Genomic DNA, 23,263 nt, shown 5'->3' with positions numbered 1-23,263 from the left:
TATCGGTAAATTGTAAGTGAGCACCCATCGAAATACATATTTTCATAGTTTGTTATACTTTTGATCTGTAGATACTTTCAGTGTTAATGGATCATGCATCATTTTTTTTTTGGGGGGGGGGGGGGGGGTGCCGGGGGCGGGGGCGCAGGTGTTGGGACGTACCCAAAAAAAAAGGAAAAACAAAAAACGTTTAATAGGATGTGGATTTCAGTTACATTGTAATACAGGGTGTCCATAAAGTACCATTACAGTTATTTATTGCTCAGAAACCACATAACATAGAGGAATACAGCTTTTTGTAGAATGAAGTGCTCTGAATGTCAAAACTTAGGCCAATTGTAGCATTCAAAAAAAAAAAAAAAACAAAAAAAAAAAAAAAAAAAAAAAAACTGCATTCCTCTATGTCATATGGTTTCTGAGCAATGAATACTTGTACTGGTACTGGTACTTTATGGACACGCTGCTGTATTTCAAAAAGCAAAGGTGCAACATTATTCGATGTGCATGTCAGTCGTCAGTCATATATTTCGTAGGTGTCTCAGTGGCGTGGTTGGTATGGTGTTGGCGTCCCACCTCGGTGGTCGCGCGAGTTCGATTCTTGGCCATTCCATTGAGGAGTGTGAGATGTGGTTTTCTGGTGATAGAAGTTCACTCTCGACGTGGTTCGGAAGTCACGTCAAGCCGTTGGTCCCGTTGCTGAATAACCACTGGTTCCATGCAACGTCAATACACCATCCACAAACAAACATATATTTCGTAGTTCTTAGTATGTTAACAGAGATCTCTCACACTCGCATTTGACCCCTGATTCACTACTTATCCTGCCGAGAGCGACCAGATTCGCTGCTGAACAGCAGCACCTATATGGAATAAATGTGCATCCTCCTCCCTGTCAAACTTCCTTCTCAGAAGTCCAAGCGATGACTCAATGCATTACGATCATACAACAGTTGTCTTTGTATGTTAATCGTTGTTATGCGTTTTTTTTATATATATAAATTATTATCTTTTCTGATAACTGGTCTCTGTATTTTTTTCCGTTTACCTTCTGTTGCTCCTTTCAAATGAACGCCATGATGTTCTTTAGAAGCTTGAATTTCAAGCCAGCAATGGCCCCCTTAGTTGGACTTGTTCCATATGAATAAGGTTCATCTCTTGAATAATAATTAATAATAATAATAATAATAATAATAATAATAATAATAATAAAATATAATAATAATCATAATAAAATAAAGAATAATAAAATAATAATAATAATAATAATAATGACAGAGCAACCGTTGATTCTGGCATTCTGTTCTGGCTGATAAGAATGGTAGAAGCTGACTGGGAAATTGTTCTGAGAGAAATTGTGAAATTATTATTTATTATTTATTATTATTATTATTATTATTGTTGTTGTTGTTGTTGTTGTTGTTGTTTTCTAGTAGGAAATATGGATTAATGTCTTGGGTGGTCAAATTTTCATTGGTCCAAGACGAAAACGGAAGGATGATGATGATGATTATTATTATTATTATTATTATTATTATTATTATTATTATTATTATTATTATTATTATTACTTTATTTTCCGCATTCTTTCTTCCATATCTTGGACAGAAATGCTTCGCTAAATATTTGGCCCTAAATGAGGATGATGATGATGATGATGATGATGATTATTTATTGCTTTATCACAGTCCTCCAATTCGACTGGGTGGCATTTATAGTGTGGGTTTCCGGGTTGCATCCTGCCTCCTTAGGAGTCCATCACTCTTCTTACTATGTGTGCCGTTTCTAGGATCACACTTCTGCATGAGTCCTGGAGCTACTTCAGCCTCTAGTTTTTCTAGATTCCTTTTCAGGGATCTTGGGATCGTGCCTAGTGCTCCTATGATTATGGGTACGATTTCCACTGGCATGTCCCATATCCTTCTTATTTCTATTTTCAGATCTTGATACTTATCCATTTTTTCCCTCTCTTTCTCTTCAACTCTGGTGTCCCATGGTATTGCGACATCAATGAGTGATACTTTCTTCTTGACTTTGTCAATCAATGTCACGTCTGGTCTATTTGCACGTATCACCCTATCCGTTCTGATACCATAGTCCCAGAGGATCTTTGCCTGATCGTTTTCTATCACTCCTTCAGGTTGGTGCTCGTACCACTTATTACTGCAAGGTAGCTGATGTTTCTTGCACAGGCTCCAGTGGAGGGCTTTTGCTACTGAATCATGCCTCTCTTTGTACTGGTTCTGTCCAAGTGCCGGACATTCGCTTGCTATGTGGTTTATGGTCTCATTTTTCGTATTGCACTTCCTACATATGGGAGAGATGTTATTTCCTTCTATCGTTCTTTGGATATATCTGGTTCTTAGGGCCTGATCTTGTGCCGCTGTTATCATTCCTTCAGTTTCCTTCTTGAGCTCTCCCTTCTGTAACCATTGCCATGTGTCATCGCTTGCCAGTTCTTTAATCTGTCTCATGTATTGTCCGTGCATTGGTTTGTTGTGCCATTCCTCTGTTCTGTTTGTCATTCTCCTGTCTCTGTATATTTCTGGGTCTTCGTCTACTTTTATCAGTCCTTCTTCCCATGCACTCTTGAGCCACTTGTCTTCATGGTTTTCAGATATTGCCCCATTGCTGTGTTCTCGATGTTGACGCAGTCCTCTATACTTAGTAGTCCTCTCCCTCCTTCTTTTCGTGTTATGTATAGTCTGTCCGTATTTGCTCTTGGGGGTAGTGCTTTGTGTGTTGTCATATGTTTCCTAGTTTTCTGGTCTATGTTGCGGAGTTCTGCCTTCGTCCATTCCACTATTCCTGCGCTGTATCTGATTACTGGCACTGCCCATGTGTATATGGCTTTTATCATATTTCCTGCATTGAGTTTTGACTTGAGTATATATCGCCTTGAGTCTCTGCATATATTCTTTCCTGATCGTGTCCTTCATCTCTTGGTGTTTTATATCGCCTCCTTCCATTATTCCCAGGTATTTGTATCCAGTCTCATCTGTGTGTTTGATGTTACTCCCATTATTATTATTATTATTATTATTATTATTATTATTATTATTATTATTATTATTATTATTATTTTGGAAGGCAATGCTTCGCTAAATATTTGGCCCTAAATGAGAATCATGCCGAAAAAGAAGAAAAAAACAGGTAATAAAATCTACAGTAGGAACATTTTCTGGTCATCCACACCTGCTCTGTACTCTGGTAGACTCTGGTATAGATGTTACAGTATAGCGCTTCACCGGAAACTACGCATGAAAAAAATGTCCACTGAAGGTATGAGAAAAGCATTTAGAAAAGAAGCATCTCGTTCAAGGACCCCACAAAAGCATTTATAATAGAAGCATTTCGCTTAGGGACCCCCCCAAAAAAAAAAAAAAAAAAAATTCAGGATAGAAGCATTCACAGGACGGTAAACCAGTTCAGGAAATACCAGAGCTGACATCTCGGGGGGAAGCTGACTGTGGTGGGTTGGGCATGCTGCATACCCCAAGGGGTTTAATATACATGACCGGGAGTCAAGGAGGAGGAAATGAGTATAAGGAATGCTCGGTGGATATGTCGTTTCAGGACCTTGACCTTATAGTAGGTCATAAACGCGGGGGTGTGGCGGGGGGGCTAATTAACATTCGTGCAAGCCCTGGGGATCTTGGGGGATTCCCTGGCGTGCCTGTCGATTGACTCCTTGTCTGTCTGTCTCTCTGTTAAGAACTTGAGAGAGAGAGTCCTATTATCCGGTTTTATGTCTTGGAAACGACTATATATACTGGCTCTGTTTCTCGGACATTCTGCTGTATGGATGGATCGTATTACTACAATCAGTTTTCATTAATTGTGTAAATTGTGTAGCGTTTTTTTTTTTCTGTGATCAAAGGAGATTATTTTGTGCAAGGTATCCTCTTAAAAGATGAGTTCGGGAATTCATTTTTGAATTGTTATAGATTTTAACATTTATTTATTTATTTAGTTTTGGTGCTGATTTTTTTTTTTTTTTTTTTTTTAGTTCCTTACGGGACACTTTCGGGTTAATTTAGGTTAAGAAAAGTTTAGCGTTTCCTGCTAAAATGTTTGGGGACGTAAGCTAAAAAGTATGGGATTCTAAGCTAAAAATTTTGGGGTTTTCTGCTAAAATGTTTGGGGTTCTAAGCTAAAAAGTTTGGGGTTTACTGCTAAAATGTTTGGGGTTCTAAGCTAAAAATGTTGGGGTTTTCTGCTAAAATGTTTGGGGTTCTAAGCTAAAAATTTTGGTGTTCTAAGCTAAAATGTTTGGGGTTCTAAGCTAAAAATGTTGGGGTTTTCTGCTAAAATGTTTGTGGTTCTAAGCTAAAAAGTTTGGTGTTTTAAGCTAAAATGTTTGGGGTTTAAGCTAAAAAGTTTGGGGTTCCAAGCTAAAAATTCTGGGGTTTCCTGCTAAAAAGTTTGGGGTTCTAGGCTAAGAAAAGTCGTCCTTATTAGAATTTGGATGTTCGCCTCTTTTTAGGTATATTAACCACTCTAAAACTAATAAAACAATGCGCAGATGTTAATGCTGTATCATTAGTGGAGCCGGTTCAGCTCATTTGAGTCCATAAGGATATATTAATGTGTAATATGTTTCACGTCAAGGTCACATTTGATCAAATGATGCACTAATATGTGCCGTTTTGTGTGGACTACCTTTGATGCACTAATGTTAGGATGAAAATGGTCACAATCATAATATTATTTCTCATGCTTATCATTCTTGTTAATATGACTGTTAGCCAAAATATGTATATTATATATTACTGTATGTATATATAATGTAGATATGTATATATATGTATATATACATAGAGATGCCACTGATGTTTTGCCTATGAATTGCATGAGGGAGGAGTGGAAGGCCAACTGTAGTAATCGGTCCGTGTTCTCTTTCAGGAGTGAGGGACCGTTGGTCGAAGAACAGACTCTTATATCCCAACTGGTTCTGGCAACAGGGCCAAGTGTTGTCGGTGTGAGTCAGACAGGGACAGCGGCAGCTGCTGCCGCAGAGGCATCACAGGTGTGCTGTTGCAGGTGCTGCCCCAGGTGTTTGTGGGGTGTGTGTGCGTGTTTGTGTGTTGCTGGTCCCGGTAGGTGGCGGGTCGTCATGAAGAGCCTGTGCCGTAGAGATGGCTGCCCAACCGCAACAGACGCTGACTGCCACAAATGCAAATTCTAAGCACAGTTCTCTGTTGACGGGCTCCTCCTCCTCCTCCTCCTCCTCCTCAGGTGCAACACTGCCTTCGCCACACCTTGCTCACTACCAGGGGGGAAGATTAGGCTGCTCTTCAGAATTGGATGGTAGAGGTGGCCTCGGTGGACACTCCGCCACACGCCCATCTGTTTCTCGCCCCAACTTTTCCTCCTCCTCCTCTTCTTCATTTTTGTCTTCCTCCACTCCAGCAGTACCCTTTGCATTTTCTCCATTGTCTACATCTTCTTCTTCATCTTCCACTTCTTCCCCAAGCAGCCACAGTCAGACACCCAGGCCAGCATCCCGGCGCACTCGGCCCTGTTCTCTGTGTGGTACGAAAGCTCTCAGTCCGCAACCAACGTACTTGAACACGCCAGCTTTTGGAGTGCTTGAGCAGCCGATCGTCTTGTTGCATCGTTTGGAAGATGGTCTGCCTCGAGGGGATCTGAGAAGCCTTCATGCTTTTGGTACGATCCGTCTTGTGCCTGTCCAGTCAGCGGCCAAAGGATGTGTCAGTGCTCCTGATACAGGCAATGGTGAGAACACTGGCTATAATGGCGGGGAAAGTCGGATAAGGCAGGCCATGGAGGATGCCACCGAAGGTTGCGCTCAGGAAGTTCTCTATGACCGTGTTTCCGCATTCGGACGTGAAAAGAATGCAACACACAGTGATGGCGAGACTAACAGTGAAAGACTAGAGGAGAGTGATACTGAAACTGGAGTGGAAAGTGTGTTCCTGGAAGAAAGTTACCCCTTAGAGGCAATTGTTGATACTGAAGTGGCAGTTGTTAGTAACCATAGTGACAGGGGTGATAAACTGCTAATTAAGGAAAATAGCTGTGTCAGAAGGCCTGCTGTGAGTAGTTGGTGCATAAGTGACAGTAAGTGTAGTGATACCCATCATGTAAGGGTAGACAAAGCCAAGTCTATAAGGGATCAGGGTAGTGATGGTAACAAAAACAACTTACCCAATATTAATTGTAATTCAGTGAACACAGTGTTTACTTATCAAGATAGTGAGCGTGAAAAAAGATTGGTCAGACACTGTTCAGCCGTGGAAGCAGAGTCCAACAATTCTCCATTCTTGCTTCAATCTTGTGATAAAATCAAAGAAAACAGCTCACCTAGTGATAACCAATTGTTAAGTGCAAAAGATATTTCAGTTCCTTCTACAAAATGTCCATCCACTTTGTTAACCAACTGTGTTTCCACAACATCCGTTAAAGCTTTACCTGGCTTCACCTCTCCAAGTTGCGTTGTAGCTCCATCATGTAAGCAAACTACTTCGACAACAAAAGCATTTGCTTATCAGTGCTCATCATCTGTTGTACAAAGGATCCCAGATTCATTTGTAGCTTACTCTCCAAAAATGAGGCACTCTCCTATGTCTTGGAGTCCGCACACAGCCTCACCAAATGTTTGTGAGTCTCCAGTTCTCATTTCCAATTCTTGCACTTCCCCCGAAATATTAGTATCGCCAATACCGTCTCCCCCATCTCCGTGTGAGTCTCCTTCCCTCCCTTTTTCTCCACCTCCTTCTCCTGCTGCACCTGAATTCATACAGTCAGACTCTGCAGATGCATTGGGTAAAGGTGAGTCACAAAGTTTTCCTCTTTCCCCTTATTCACCTGGAAGTTCACCATCTTCCCCGATTTCCCCAGCAGCACCGCTCTCCCCCTGTGATTCCCCTCCTTCTCCCTGTGCATCTGCAGATTCTCCTCAGACTCCACTGGAGGAGGAGGAGGAGGAGGAGGAGGGCACACCTGCACCGCTTGAACAAAATGATGGGATGGAAGATGCCTCCTCGGAAACAGTAGGTCTCCCATGTAGTACTCCTTCAGAAAGTGGTGACAACTGCACAGCATCTCAGCACTCTTTGATGATTTCTCATAGTAGTGAGGTTACCTCTGAAACAAATTCTCAGGTTGAATATCAGTTAGGAGTTACTGATGAACTGAAACCCACACAGTTTAGCTCAATAGAAAGTACCGATTCCGTAGACTCTTTAGGTCAAAGCGAAGACTTTACGTGCGACAGTAGAGAGACCGACATTAAATCCCATTTAGATAGCTGCAGTTCTAGTAATGAAGATGATAAACCTGCTAATGCTGAAAGTGATCTCAATCACATGAAATTAAAAGTTCGTATACGGCCAAAGACGGAAACTCAACTACCTACTGACAAGTTTTCAAATGACAGTTGTAACAAAAATGGAATCCCAAAAATTGTATTGACATTGAGGGGTAATGGACCAAACAAAGAATATTCTTGCTCAAATAAGGTAAGGAATGACGGCCAGTCCTCTTCTAAGGCGCATGTGATGCACAGAAAGCACAAATCCAAAAAAGATAAGAAAGAAAGAGAGAGAAACAAAGTGAGGAAAACGCCTAAAGGCAGCAGGTATAAACGACATGTTGAACTCTTTGGGGAGGATAGTAATGATTCTCTTGAATTGGAAAGATGTGATAATAGTAGTGGAATCCTTAGTCAGTGTGATGACAGCTTAAGAGATCCAGAAAAAAGTGAGGGTGCTGAATCTCCTTTGGTATTCTCTGTTCCAGGTGAGTCTGTGGATAACAGTGAAGATAGCTTTGTGTGGCCCATTCCAAGGCCAGGGTACAGTTATTCGGAGAATATTGAAAGAGTATGTGAAAAAGTTAAGCAACTTAGTCCAGAAAAGAAGCATATCCAGGAAGATTCATTTGCAGATTGTCTGCCAGACCTAGACCCTGTGCCAAACCCAGGGGACAATGATGGAGTGCTTAGGATACCCAAAACGCCATCGACTGCAAAGGATGAAGTCTTTCGAGCTAAAACGCAAGGTTTTACTAAGAGAGAGATTAAATTCCAAAGAGGCAGGGTCAAAGGAAGGGTTCTTGCAAAGAAACGGTTGTTACTGAGTAAGAAGAAACAAGGAAGGAGTTTCTTAAGAAATTGGCACTCCAAACAGGTGTCCAAGTGCCTTAGAATTAAACAGAAGTCAGAGATTAAAAAAGAAGCAGAGGAAGACCACACAACTTCAGATTGTTCATCAGAGGTCAGTCACAGCAAGGTTCTTGGAGAAGATCAGTCACCATCAGAAAAAGCTTCTACATTGTCCAATGAAGAGAAAAATAACTGCGAAAGTGTTCCACCCACACCATCATTAACAGTTCAGGAAATGGTGAGCATAAACACAGATGATTCAGCAAAAGAGACAGTGGTGCAGAAAATCTCTGATATTTCATCTGCAGTGAAAAAAGAAAGTGAATCCCAGGGCAGAAATGAGCATTCCTCTCAGGAGAAGGTTGAGCTATCTTATCTGAGAGCTCGACCAGAGAGAACCACGAAAAAATGTGAAACGGGCCAGGACTCTGATTCTTGTCTGTGGGTTAGCTTTGGTGTAAACAGACCTGTCCCTGTTCCAGCCAGTGATTTACCTAGCCTTGAGCCAGAAACTGAAGTGAGGGAAACGGTCAAACCTGAGTACGGTCATTCAGAGGGGAAGAGGAAAATTCACAATATAACACCTACTCCAAAGTCACAGACAACTAGTGTCAATATTCCTGAGGTTGTTGATTGCAAAACTGTTGCAGATAAATCAGCTGGTGCTGCAAGCCCATTAGATGTTAGAAATAGTTCTGCTTCCCCTGGAAATTCTCTGTCTATTCCGTCCTCTGATCTGGAAACGTCCCCGTCGCTTGATGAGGAACTCTCACGGAAAAAGGCCAAATACTCAAAACCAGATGGTATAATAGCCAACAATGTTGCAGAAGGAGGGCAGTCTGGAGAAGCAGGAGAAAGTATTCCGGGCCTACCACCAGGGAACGTTACTGTTAAAACTAACATTGTTAAACCTCATATAAGACTGCGGAGTGCTCCAAGGTCAACCTCAAAAGTAATGGAGCAGCCAAGGGGAAATCAGCAAAGCACTGATAATTCTTCATCAAGGTGTACAACAGTATCTAAAGCATCTGTTAGCAGAGACATAGGAGAAAAGAATCAGAAACTTGAAAGTTGCAGTTTATCTCAGTCAGCCTTTCTCTCTTCAGGTGGTCCTGGGAGTGGTGATATTAAACAAGATAAATTGAAACGTTTTGAAATAGCTGCAGAGGACTCTGTAAAACCTATTCCTCCAGAATCAGAAGTGGAAGATAGCCAGTATTACCGACCGAAAAAGATACAGAAAGTCTCAGATGAAAATCTACAAAAGCCAGTCTGTTCAAAGGCTCAACTAGATGCTTTATACCCTGAAGCAAGAGATCCAGAAAAAACTAGTGACGATAATAACTGCCTTCGCTTTACAGAAGAGACAGTTACTCATTTAAGTGCTGACAAGGGCTCTTCTTGTGAGGATGAAAGGGAACCTCACAATGAAGTCATCAGGCCTGCTGCTGAGGTGCCTGCTAGTGAGTACAGTGCTTCCAGAAATGAGAAAGAAACTCTTGAGGCTGTTCCTGAAAATGGTGACAGAGGCAACCTTCTGAATGTAGATGGAATCGAGCAGAGTGAAAACGTGATCATTCCTCCTCCACATGACCCAGAATTTGACAAGGTTTGGGCAGATCGACGTCGCAAGAAGCGGAAACCCCGCTGCCGAAAGCAGGGTGTGAAGTCTGCTGCCAGGGAAGGTGGTGGATCAGTGCTCGCTGAGGCACCTGGAGAGACACCGAGTGAAGAATCCTCCGCTCCTTGCAAGGATGTGGTTGCTCCCAAAGGCGTAGTAGTAGTGACAACTTCCGCCAAACAGAACAAGGAGGGTGTCAAGAAACAACGAAAATCGAGGAAGAAAGACGAAAGTGGATCAGGTAGGAAAAATTATACTTGTTTGGATGTACTTTGGTGAAGGATGCAGTACAGTAAGCATTGTGAGATGGCTGATTCATAGACGACTGATGACAACCTTGATAGTAAATGTAGGGTGCAATAGTGTGTTGCATTCCATTATTTCTCAAGTAGTTTGGTGTATTTTCTATGTTATGAAATTGTGTTGCCAGTACACATAACTAATAGATAAGGTTAATCCAAATCCATGTGTCAACACTGTTACCTCTCACAGAACAGCTTTTCCATTGCAGTATTTAAGTGGGCAGACAGATTTTTCGTGGAAAATTCCCAGTTCTTTGTACGTTCCCAATGGTCATTTCAATTTAACTTAGTCATAATGATGTTACATTGTATAATGACCCCACATAATAGAAAACTAAACTGTATTTGATTATCGTCACGTCAATTGTGGTCATAAATTTTTATTGTAACGATAAACATGGGCCAGTCTTTCTTCATCTGGTTTCATTATATTTTCCAAGTTTACCGAATTCTCTACCATGTGAAATTGTACAGTAGTAGGTCACTGATTTATGAAAACTGTTCACTGACCTTGTTTGAGACTTGTTTGGATTCAAGCCTACCTTAGTTGACTATGCTACCCATTTTACTATCAAAGCTGGATGTCAGAGCTATACCTCTCATAAGGCAGTTTTAACATTAAAAGGGCTATTTAAGAATGCAAACCAAAGCTTATAGGACTCATAGTTTAGGTGACATCTGAAGTAGTTCTAATACAACTTTCCTTTATGCTTAATTCCAATAGCTTCCTGAATCTTGTGATATTCAAAGTATATGTCAAGACGGGTATGCGAATTTGGGCTGTTTCCACTTTCTGACATTTTCTGTGACCTTTGAACTACTGAAATCACTGCTGTGCTTATGTTAGACGGTAAAGAGGATTGTGTCGAGGCAGTCAGTAACACTAGGCCTACTAATCTCTGTACACTTCAATTTTGTTGTCCATAGTGCACAGTACTGCAGTTTTTAATATGGTTACCAAGGTAATGGCTTGATTAAGGAGTAAAGCTTTATTCCCAATTTCTCTCTCTTCTTCTTCTTCTTTTTTTTTTAATAGAAAGTTATAGGCATTAATGTACCTTATGGCAGTTGTGTTTTATTGCCGTTTGTAGTGTTCGTTAAGATCTGCTCAACTGTTGTTGTGTTCAATGTTTGATGAGGTCTTATGTTATTCTTATTGTGGTTGAAGAGGTTTTTGCTTAATTTCAATGTTTTTAATGTTCTATGTGACTTGTTGTCTTTGATGTTTGATGAGGTCTTATGTGAATCTTATTGTTTTAATGTTGGATGAGGTCCTATGTGATTCTTGTTGTTTTTGATGTTTGATGAGGTTTTATGTGATTCTTGTTTTTGATGTTTGATGAGGTCTTATGTGAATCTAATTGTTATAATGTTTGATAGGTGCTACTTGCCTAATATTCCTTTAATGTTTGATATGTGTCACCTGATTATTCTTATTCTAATGTTTGATAGGTATTACTTGAATCTTAATGTTTATAAGGTTTAATGAGGCCTTTTTTTAATGGCTATCATTATCAGCAGCGCGGCTGTGGCCTTATTTGAATTTCATCATCACTGACGTTGCTCTGAATACTTTTGATTGCTGTAACCTGTTGCTGTTGCTGTTGCTGCATAGCTATGACCTCGTCTTAACTCTCATATCGCTACTGCCGTGAACACATTGGAGTGGCACAGTTCATTGGCAGTAATCCCCAATGTCTCCTTTCTTATCGTGTCTTTGTTACTAAACCCCTCTTCGTATTTTGCAAGTGATTTGCTTTTGGCCCCGACACCTGGGGTGTGCACACAGGTGTTCGATGAGCTATAGCCAGGCCAGCACGTGTTTTGGGATTGAAAGCAAGTGTCCTCGCCTCTCTCTCTCTCTCTCTCTCTCTCTCTCTCTGTATTTCTGTGTGTCTCTCTCTCTCAACTAATGAGATTGCATTTTCATTTCGTGGTATACTGCTCTGTTTAAAAAGTTTCACGATATGAAGCTACCATAATATATATAAATTTATATATATATATATATATATATATATATATATATATACTATATGTTATATATATATATATATATATATATATATATATATATATATATATATATATATATATATATATATATATATATATATATATCCTCTCCTCTCTCTCTCTCATCTCTCTCTCTCTCTCTCTCTCTCTCTTCTCTCTCTCTCTTTATATATATATATATATATATATATATATATATATATATATATATATATTATATATATATGTGTATATATATACTATATTATATAACTATATATATATATATACGTATATATACTATATATATATATATATATATATATATATATATAATAAAGAGAAGAAAGAGAGAGAGAGAGAGAGAGAGAGAGAGAGAGAGCCTCTCTCTCACTTCAAATGCTATTGGATTTTCATTTTGTGGTATACTACTGTTTAAAAAGTTTCACGAAATGAAACTACTATAATATATAGTCTGTGTGTGTGTGTGTGTGTGTGTGTGTGGCAAGTATTGCTGGTGCAGTGTAAATGAAAAGTTCTGAGTAGTGTAAGTTTATCATTTACCACACACCCACACACACCATGGTAATTACGTGTATGATTTGTATGTGCGCGAGTGTGTAAATTTTAATATTGATTCAGCATGCTTTTAATTTATTCATGAAGACAGTTATTACCGAAACCCTAACGACTCTTCAGCGCCAACGACTTTGATGACGCTAATGATGACCTGCCCTTTATATGCTTATACGGGGTGTCCATAAAGTCCCAGTACCATTTCAGGCAATAAAAACTTGTAATAGTACTGGGACTTTATGGACACCCTGTATATCCCAAATGCTTCTTCATATATGTCCCGGCCCACGGATGCGTAGATAATTTTATGCTATACTTTACTAAGGGGGAAATGTGGGCTAATTGAAAACACGTGGCAGACAGGCAGGCAGGCAGGGTCAGTAAACTATATGACTAAGCATATCATCCATCTCTATCTCACTCTCTCTCTCTCTCTCTCTCTCTCTCTCTCTCTTTTGGAAAGGAATTTTACTGACGAGAGAAAGTGACTGAAAGGAATTGTATTGACCAGAGCCGTGCTGAGAATTAGTCACATAATGTGATCATGTCTTGCTAGTCTCTTGATTGCTAGTTTGGTAGTCTCTTGTTGGCTAGCATCTCGTATGGTTGTCTTTTTGTATGCTAGTCTCTCGTATGGTAGAGTCTTGTTGACTATACTCGGTTTTTTTCCATCTGTCCATCCGCCTGTGGTGTTTGCGTATGGTAACACTGCGTCCCGGGCTTTAGATAGTTACATTCAGCTACATTCAACAATAATAACAATATCCTATTTCGAATATTAACGATGTAATTCGCGTACAGTAAATTATTAAAACACTTTTCAGTTGCAAATGTACACCCAGATATCCTTTTATTTACCTAAAACTTACACATAGCGCAACTATTTAAAGCCCGGGACGCAGTGTTACCATACAAAAACACCACAGGCGGATGGACAGATGGAAAAAAACCGAGTATAGTAATTCTTATATAGTCTCTTCTTGGCTAGTCTCTCCTATATAGTCTCTTGTTGGCTAGTATCTCCCAATAGTCTCTTGATGGCTAGTCTCTTGTTCACTGTGAGTTAAACAAAACCTCATTAGAGCGTCAGTAAGATGTACTAATCTCTCTCTCTCTCTCTCTCTGTGCAATTTCCTTCTCATAGTCCGCGGCCAACATGTGGTTGCCATGGCAACCTATCTCTTCTGTCTCGTGTTTGTGGACACAACAGTCTTAAGTCTAACTGAGCGACTAATTTCCCCAAAACTAGTCGCATCTTCGATCTATCGTCAGTCGAATTAAAATAATAAAATCCCGTTGCAGCAGGCGACAGGTTTAAAAGAAAATATAGTTTATTTTTGTCGTTCATTTGTCGTTTTTTATAGTATTTTGCCTGCGGTATACCAGCTTCCTTTTCCCACGTGTCAATACTAGGCCTATGGTATACTCTGGTGCTTAGAGAATTTATTTTGCTGCTCAACCATTGAGATAATCATCGAAGGTTCTTCATACAGGTAGCCACCAGGATCGTAGGTAGCCGAATCTTCCCTCCAACAGGAACAGATAGCTCGACCCCGGGGAGAGAGAGAGAGAGAGAGAGAGAGAGAGAGAGAGAGAGAGAGAGAGAGAGAGAGAGAGAGAGAGAGGTATCGGCCGGGTAGAGAGAGAGAAATGCCCCGCATTCCGTGACGATGTGGCGACGAATCACAAGTCACAACGTGAAGGAGAAGAAGAAGACGACCCCCACCTCTCTCTCTCTCTCTCTCTCTCTCGTAGTTATCAGTGTAATAGCTGGAAAGTTAATAAGCCTACATCTCTGTATTATAGTCACTTTCTCACAGCTCTCGTAGTTGATAACTGGATATGAATAAGCTTACATTTTCAATTGATGTTACAGCTCGACAATATAGTCTCTCTCTCTCTCTCTCTCTCTCTCTCTCTCTCTCTCTCTCTCTCTCTCTCTCTCTCTCTCTGTTGGGGCATTGTTGACAGTCCGGAGGACAGGGAAACAATCTTCCAATAATGACAGAACAAAAGATACGAGTCTTGTAGCCATTAACGTCTCGCTCTTATCTGATGGTACTACAGGAAAAAGCTTTGCGAACAATACCCTGTTTTTTTTTTTTTTTTTTTTTTTTTTTTTTTTTTTTATGGTCAGATGGTGTTGTTTTTAAAGATTTTTTCGTGGGAAAAACCCCCCGAATTTTGCTGTACAAAGGAAATCTATTACTATTTTTTTATTCTTTGTTTAGTTTTCACGTCGGATAGAAATGGTTTGCTAGGCCTATCAACCACTCTGTGTTTCACTTTTTAGCTTCGTGGCTATTTGCTTTTATTCATGCATTCGTTGCGTTCCATATCTACGTGATTGTAATATATATATATATATATATATTATATATATCATATATATATATATATATATATATTATAAACAATTTGCAGTCGTTGAACGCGAAAGGAAGATATAGTTGATGCAAGCTTGGAATCAAGTCAAGTTACCAAGTTAGAAATCACATTTTAAGAGCAAACAAAAGAAGAAGAAGAAGAAGAAGTGGGCGGGGCGTAACTGCTATAAGGGAAGCGAAAGACCTTTGTGCTCTTGAAGGTGGATGAGAGGTTAGGCCTAGAAGATTCTGGCTGCTGCGGGCCTGAGGAATGGGTTGAGATCTTATATAGTATATAATATAGGCCTTCCATCTCCTCCAAATGATGGAGAAATCCCATCTGGGAGTTTCATGTCCTTGTAAACTTTGTAAATCCTTCGTACAGTAAGGTATACAAGCGCATTACTGTGGACCAGACTATCAGGAAAGATGCCTCGCTTTGTCCCTCCATATGTACCATTGAATTCTGGAAATAAGATCGTGCTTATAGGAAGAGTAAATATATAGCTACCTTCCTCATCCCTGTACTTAAAATTTTCATACACGAAGCGTGACCTGCAGTACTCTGCAGTCATGGGAGACTATATAATAAGTTTACAAAAAGTCATCCAGGATCGTCGTTGCTAAGGAGAATATCCAAGGCCAGTCCTCCTCACCTTGATGAAAGTATTTTCCTACTTTATGCCGATGCGAAAGCAATCCGGCAAGTTTGTCTCCGTTCTGGTAAATAATATTAGCTTAAGGACAAGGAAAGGAGTGAAAGGTTAACTTTATACTTAGCTAGTCAGTAATTTCAGCTAAAGAAAGGAAAAGGGAGTGGAAGTTTAGTAGCGATGGCTGATCTTTATGCTGTAGAGCTAGGACTATGCCTTGATGCTTTCGACATTTTTTGTCCGATCGTGTGCCTCATTTTTTCAGTAATATAGCTACCTTCTCGGACACAAAGAACCAGTCCTTGAGTTGACTCACAACGTAATATAAGTGAGCCACTTGGTATAAGTGAATCACCATCGTTTATTCACGATGATATTTGCATATCCCCTCACAGCACACCGGCATAATATTAGCGGTAGTATGCGCTTCACGACCTTCGCTTTTTTTTCTTATTCCATAGCAGTGTTGCTGACTCCGATGCTCTAGTACACTCTAACATGACAGATTATGCTTGCGCAATTCTGCTCTTGTGGTGCATTGCCCTTATTTTATGAGTAAATCTCGTTTATGATATCCAACATGGCAGGCAGACACTGTCTTTTCTCTGCAGGCAGCCATTATTATACAGGGTCTCCATAAAGTCCCAGTACCGTTACAAATATTTATTGCTAAGAATGGTACTGGAACTTTATGGACACCCCTTGTACCTTCTCTGCAAGTATAGGCTTATACGACAAGAGTAATTCTTACATTTATAAAATGAAGGTTCTTTTCCCTCTTATAAGAACGCCCTACATTCACGAGAATGTCAGTGGAAGCCCGAGTATCTTCTCTCAATAATGGTTCATTGTTGTAAAACATTGTTTGCATATTAGCTGCCGAACATGACCTTGGGGCACAAACGGAGCTGACGGAACCCGCGGTCATCTTCTCTCTCTCTCAAGGGGACGGGGATGGGTGGGGAAAGAAGGGGGAGGGGGGGTGGGAGTGAGGGAAGCCCATGCTAAATGATGCCCAGAGGCGGAGCCTAAATTAATGGTGTAACGTCGTCTTGATAAATATCGCAACCTCTCTCTCTCTCTCTCTCTCTCTCTCTATATATATATGATATGTCATATATATATATATATATATATATATATATACATATATATATTATATATATATATGATATAGATAAAAAAAAAAATAATATGTATATATATATATTAAGCACATAACAAAACTTTTTCCTATAGTGATTCCAACTCTCTTGTGTATATAATTCTCTCTCTCTCTCTCTCTCTCTCTCTCTCTCTCTTCTCTCTCTCTCTCTCTCTCTCTCTCTCTCTCTCAAGCACGCACTTTAAGACAAGTTTGCCTACAGTGACTTAGCGGTAAAATGTCCTAAAAAAGAATAAATAAAAAATTCTCCGACGCTGAGAAGATGGCATTCCTGGAACGATGGAACACGCCACGAAGGAAATTGCGTCATATAACTGAAGGCTGAGATGTAAAAAGAAAAAAAAATGACGATGATGTAAACGTCGTGTTCACATGATGTTTGCAGCGTCACGGAAACGTTATACTTATGTTGGTCGTTGGGTACAAAACTGCAATTAGTAACAGGAGCTGCAGTTGAACAGACCAGAAACTCGAATGTACATAGGTCTAGGCCTAAGAAATCGGTATAATAGCTAGTACTACACAGTTGTCTTGCTTTGTTATTACTTTGTTTTACGTCCGCGTCCATAATATTCTTGCCCTAATATAAATATAATATAATTATAGCTATAATATAAATATAACTGTTAAGCTCCTCTTTCTGTGCAGGTCTTTTGCAACAGCAGTTCAAAGTACTATGGAAATTGTTTTGTTTTTACGTTTGAAATAGCTGCTTGGAGAACCAGCTCTCTCTCTCTCTCTCTCTTCCACCATTTATTAAATTTATTCCGAAATACGTCTTTATTATCGTTCGTTGCTCAGTCTTGTGCCTCGCCCCCCTCCATACTTGCCCTCGTGCAATTTTATTCTATACAAAAAGCTTCCTAATGCGCTCTCTCTCTCTCTCTCTCTCTCTCTCTCTCTCTCTTCTCTCTCTCTCTCTCTCTCTCTGCGTCTATAAAACACACACATATATAATATATTATGTATATATTTATTTTACAATAGGCACCAAGTCATCACGCGTGTACAATAATCCTGCAATAACTATTATATTCAGTGTTTCCAAAACAGTTATTCCAGGATTATTGCACACACTTGATAACCCGGTGCCTATTGTAATATATATATAGCGTGAGTGCGTGTTTCATAGACTTACAGAATTTGAAAAAGAAACCCAAATACCAGCTCAGGAGAGAGAGAGAGAGAGAGAGAGAGAGAGAGAGAGAGAGACGAGCAAATAGGTAACTTTTGGTATAAAAAAAAAACACTGCAAGAGTGACGTCACAAGGACAACTAAGGGGGGGGGGGGGGTGGGGCGAAACGGAAGACGGAGCAACAAATGATGATAAAGAAGTATTTCGGAATAATGAATAATAAATGGTGGAAGAGAGAGAGAGAGAGAGAGAGAGAGAGAGAGAGAGAGAGAGAGAGAGAGGAGAGAGAGTGTCAGATATATATATATATATATATATATATATATATATATATATATATATATATATATATATATAAAACAATAGGCAACAGTTCATCCATCACGCGTATACAATAATCCTGCAATAACTGTTATTATATTCAGTGTTATGGAAACTTCATTGATATCAATTTCACTAGGATATTCCGGTGTAAATGTAAATTCTCTCTCTCTCAAAATGTTATTCATGCGTTTGATGGAAATACGCGTTCAGGAAATGAATCCCTAACAACCTTGTGTAAACCGTTATTATACAAAATGAATAATCATGAAAAGAGAGATTGGTTCACATGTTACGAATTATGTTATTTTTTTTTTTAAAGTTTAAAAATCGTATGATGATTTTAACTCGTATATTGTTGAATTCACGCAGTTATTATAAACATTATTTCACAACAATGATCATGAAAAGATTGATTCGTTTACGTATACGAATTATCTCATAGTTTTTTTTAGTTAGGTTTTATTTAATGATACTTCGTGTGCTAATCAGCAATATAATTATGGAGGAATGCAGATTTTAATGATAATTCCCATGATAATCAGTAATATAATAACGGAGGAATGCAGATTTTAATGATAATTCCTATGATAATCATTAGTAATATAATTATGGAGTAATGCAGATTTTAATGATAATTACTGCGATAATTACTACCCATTTACAAGACTTGAACAGTAATTACGTAATTGACCTAATTGTAATTAAGAGTTGGTGAAGTAGTTTTGTGAATAACTTTCTTGATTATTGTACTGATTAAAAGTTATATATTTTAGTTACCTTAAGAGATTAATGATGAGCCTAGTGGTATATCTGTTTCGAATATACCGTTTGGTTTGTCGTAAATTACACTTAACTGTAGTAATTATTTAGTGTTAATCTCTTTTGTATGAACACAAAAATATGAATAGCAAATTTGGGAGAACTAAGGCTCATATAGGCCTATGTAATCAATTCCAAATCTGATATCAATAGACTTTTACACATCCGTATTTCATTTTGAAAGATTAGTAGTAGTAGTGGTGAGATTTAGAATCATCAAAGCAAGCAATTCCCTGGGAAAGGAAAATAATTTTTATTATATCTTTATGGGATAGGCTATTCCTGGTAACATTTTACTTACAACCGTCATCGCATTTTGGAATTCAAAAGATAATTTTGCTTCCTAAGCCAGTGACCTAACATGCTACACATTACCTAACCTAACCTAGGGTACCAAGTCCGTGCCCTAGTACAACATGATAGTTCGGGAATGGCCATGAACCATTAGAACCCATCAGTGGGATGAAGTCCTTGCGTTCAATCCCAAGATTTGTAGGATATAAGGGTGGGGTCCACTTGTCTAAGACAATATTCATTTGCTAAGAAAGTAATTGTCAGAAACGTTCAAAGCACACATTAAATCAAAGGAAAATGATATTTTCAATAACAAAAAATGCAGTACTATTAAAGTACAGCAGTAACACCTATTATTCCAGTACAGATTTTAATTCAAAATTATTAGGTTTTTATAGCAAAGCGTGATAACTGGAAGCTAGACTGACGTAGGTCTCTCTCTCTATCACACAAGTTAACTGTCTTTCTTTAGAGAACAATCCTAAACTCGATTGCTTATTTATTGTGTGTAAATCACACATGTACAACTAAGTGTTTGGAAGTGTTGTCATGAATACATCATACCAATTAAGGAGATTTAAGTCTTTTTATTGTTTTTGTACACCAGTACACGTACAGAATGAAGAATTCAGTTTTTTCTGTCACAAATACATATTATTATTACTATTATTATTCTGAGGATGAACCAAATTCATATGGAGCGAGCCCATCACAGGGGCCATTGACTTAAAATTCAAGCTTCCAAAGAATAACGTGGACTGTAGCATACAAAGTTGAAACTCTTAACAGTCCAGAGGGAACAAGATACATTTGTACAAGGCACATACACTCACACATGGTTAGGATGCATCGTCAGCTGCCGCCTGATGTTGTGGAATTCTCATGTACCAATTGTCGGCTGCAAATTTGCCAGTCTGTTTCTATTATCCCCAGATAAGAAGATTCTGAAACCTGATACGGAATACTTATGGATTAAGTAATATACCTCCTGTTGTGTTGTTTTGTTTTATGTCTATTTGTGTTCATAATAATAAGGAAGATAAAAATTTAAAATTAAAACAATTTTAAATCCTCCTCAAAAAACAAATGTTAAAATTACAAAATGATGCAATGTATAAAATAATGCAAAAGATAATATGTTGAGAAACAAAGACTATATTATAGCCTGCACTTGAGTATTTCTTAAATATCACATAGCTAACAATTATTTCACACAGTTCCTAACCTAACCAAACCTGTACTTTACACTCAACATCCTATTGAAGAGACTAATTTTAAAATATGCTTAATCTAAAGTGGTAACAGAAGAAAAAAACAACCATAATAATGTAACTCATAGGTACAGAAGTATGGTAAGTGGATGTCCACAAAGTTGAGGTGATAACGAATATTTTTTTAAATGAAGTCCAGCTGTGATGGCTATGCAAAGGCACTGGTTCTTGGCAGTGCATTGCAACGCGCGCATTTGTAAATGATATCTCCATGGTTCCAAAGAAAACTCAAAACTGCTGGAAAATAAAGTGGCAATGATGAAACACCACAAACGGTGCAAAGGTTGCTGCCATAGGTCATGCTTTTGGCTTCCATTTTGAATGTATTGACAATTTACAAAATGAGGCTTGGATTTTAGCTTATTGAGCACATTTTCTTTAAACTTGTTTTTTAGTTTTTCAAAGGGTTCATCTGATATGTCACAAACCTTGGGGTGAAATAGCAATGTAAGGTGAGGTAGTATTATTTTCATATTTTATGCCCTGTAGCAAATAGGTCACTGTCTTTCACATATATATATATATATATATATATATATATATATATAGATATATATATATATATCAGAAATACAGTACAAGTATTAGCATAAGCAGTTGAATATAATTCTCCATCTCCTTGCAGGTGCTAAAGTAACATCGGCTTTCGAGGCCATACAACAAACCTTGGAAGTGAAAAGTGTGGAAGAACGTGGGCGTCGTCTGGCGCAAGAAATCAAAGGCTTTAATTGGCTAGAAGAAAAGATCAAGAACAGTTCCTTAAACCATAACGTGTCATCCTCTGCACCATCACCTGGTACAGCTAAAAGGCCGCCTCCCCCTCTCTTATCCCAGAGCCAGTCTCTCCCAGCTACATTGTCTGTACAATCTCCAACTCCGCTTAGCCCTTCCAACCCACTGAAAAGGAAAGACGAACTTCCTTCAAGGAGGAATTCGTAAGTGTCAGTATGTTTTCGTTGTTGCTAATTTCTCGGAAAGTGTGATCAAGTTGAGGACTAGAGTGTGTGTGTGTGTGTGTGTGTGTGTGTGTGTGTGTGTGTGTAAGGGGACTTATGTGTGGATTGAAAGATTTTGATGAACAGGTAAAATGAATAAATGTTCTTAGTGTACCAAGGAAAATGTATGGTAGAACATTAATTGATAAGATGACGAGGGATTGAAAGAAAATAACAGTGCGAGGTTAAGACGATGAAAAGGATATGTGGATCAAGTGTTTTGTTATGAAATAATTACGTAAGCAAAATGAGGTTTAAGAAAGAATGCTGCAAGGGGCGTACATGAACCTAGAAAAACTTATGATAGAATCAATAGACGTATGAAAGTCCTGACGATGTCTAGTGTCCGTGATATAACAAGCATCATTGAATATCCTTTTATGACGAAAGTGGAGTGTGTACTTTTGTACGTAGGTGGAGAGTGACTGGAATAAGGAAATGGGTCTTGAATGGAGAGGGAGTGTGCAATTTCAGAATCCTCCAGATGACACTGTGGTATTAATTACGAATAGCTGAAGGGAACCTGCAGTAGCTAGTGAGTTTGAAATTGAAAGTAAATGGAAACAAGAAGATGGAAGGATCAGTGTTTAAGTGGATAGTGGAAGAACGGATATGGATGATTTGTAATAGTTGCTCTCCTTTATGGACTAAGTGTAAGATTTTGAATGTGAGCAAAGAGAAAAGTTAGAATCTGTGGGGGTGAATTGGTTGCATGGTGGTTGTGACATATTGGAAGCATGAAGAAGTGAGACATGTGGATAGAGAGATATACTAGATGAAAAATTAATATAAATAAGCTTAAAGAAACTGAAAAGGTAGATTGGAGTGTTTTAAGAAAATGCAACCATGTGAAAAGAAAGTAGTTGAAAGGTTGGAAGTACTAGTTGGAGACCAATTTCATGTACATATATTTACATATCTGTATAAATATATCTGCACACACCTAATTCACTGATTTCTTCATTCTTAGATTTACAGGATGCAGTACAACTGGAGGCCTGAAAGGACATCTACAGACTGCAGTACCACCTCTGCTTCCTTCATACCGCGTAACAGCTCTCCCAAAGCGTAGTAGATTATCGCCACCTTGCTCATCAGTTTCTTTAGGTGGTGGGGGTGTCGTTATGAGCACTGCTGCATCCAGTAACAACTCTGTTTTAACACAGGAAACCCCCGTTACAAGTATGGGACTGTCGTACGGACCGGAGCCAATCAGTGGAACTGCTGCTGCTACACTGCAAGACACTGTAGCATCTTTGCATTCACTCCCAGACTCTGATAGAGCAACCCTCTATAGCAGCACAGATTCTAACACAGCCACGTTGTATGGCGTTGCGAACCCACAATTAGAGGTTCTTTTTGAAAATGCAGAAACTGCTTCTAATAGTTTATACAAGAAGAACCTTGATTCGACACTACAGAATATCGCTGTGTCGTTTCCACATTTACCTCTAGCTTGTGCATCAGAGGGGACTTATCCTTACAATTTAACAACCAGTGCCCTTGCCAAAGGTGGCCATGGTATCAGTACTCGAGACAGACAGTGTTCAACAGTGGTGAGCAACTCTAACCCCCGTGTTTCAACAGGTAAGAAATGAGGAAAACTTCTTGGATTATTGCT

At 39.0% G+C, this 23,263-nt stretch overlaps 1 protein-coding gene across 5 annotated transcripts in view; it reads left to right on the top strand.

The window, feature by feature from the left end:
- LOC135223830 (mucin-17-like) overlaps window positions 1-23,263 on the top strand; it is a 66,743-nt gene that overhangs the window by 37,297 nt on the left and 6,183 nt on the right. For all 5 annotated transcript variants that reach the window (XM_064262697.1, XM_064262699.1, XM_064262694.1 and 2 more), the window contains 3 exons: window positions 4,903-9,987; window positions 21,273-21,582; window positions 22,613-23,229. In XM_064262697.1, coding sequence (XP_064118767.1) covers window positions 5,136-9,987; window positions 21,273-21,582; window positions 22,613-23,229 — 5,779 coding nt within the window. In that variant the 5' untranslated portion in view covers window positions 4,903-5,135. The remainder of the gene's footprint in view (window positions 1-4,902; window positions 9,988-21,272; window positions 21,583-22,612; window positions 23,230-23,263) is intronic.

This window comes from Macrobrachium nipponense, chromosome 10 (genome assembly GCF_015104395.2).
Source record: "Macrobrachium nipponense isolate FS-2020 chromosome 10, ASM1510439v2, whole genome shotgun sequence".
Classification (NCBI taxonomy): domain Eukaryota; kingdom Metazoa; phylum Arthropoda; class Malacostraca; order Decapoda; family Palaemonidae; genus Macrobrachium; species Macrobrachium nipponense.
The sequence above is the reverse complement of the archived record's forward strand: the minus strand, read 5'-3'. Positions and strand labels throughout refer to the sequence as shown.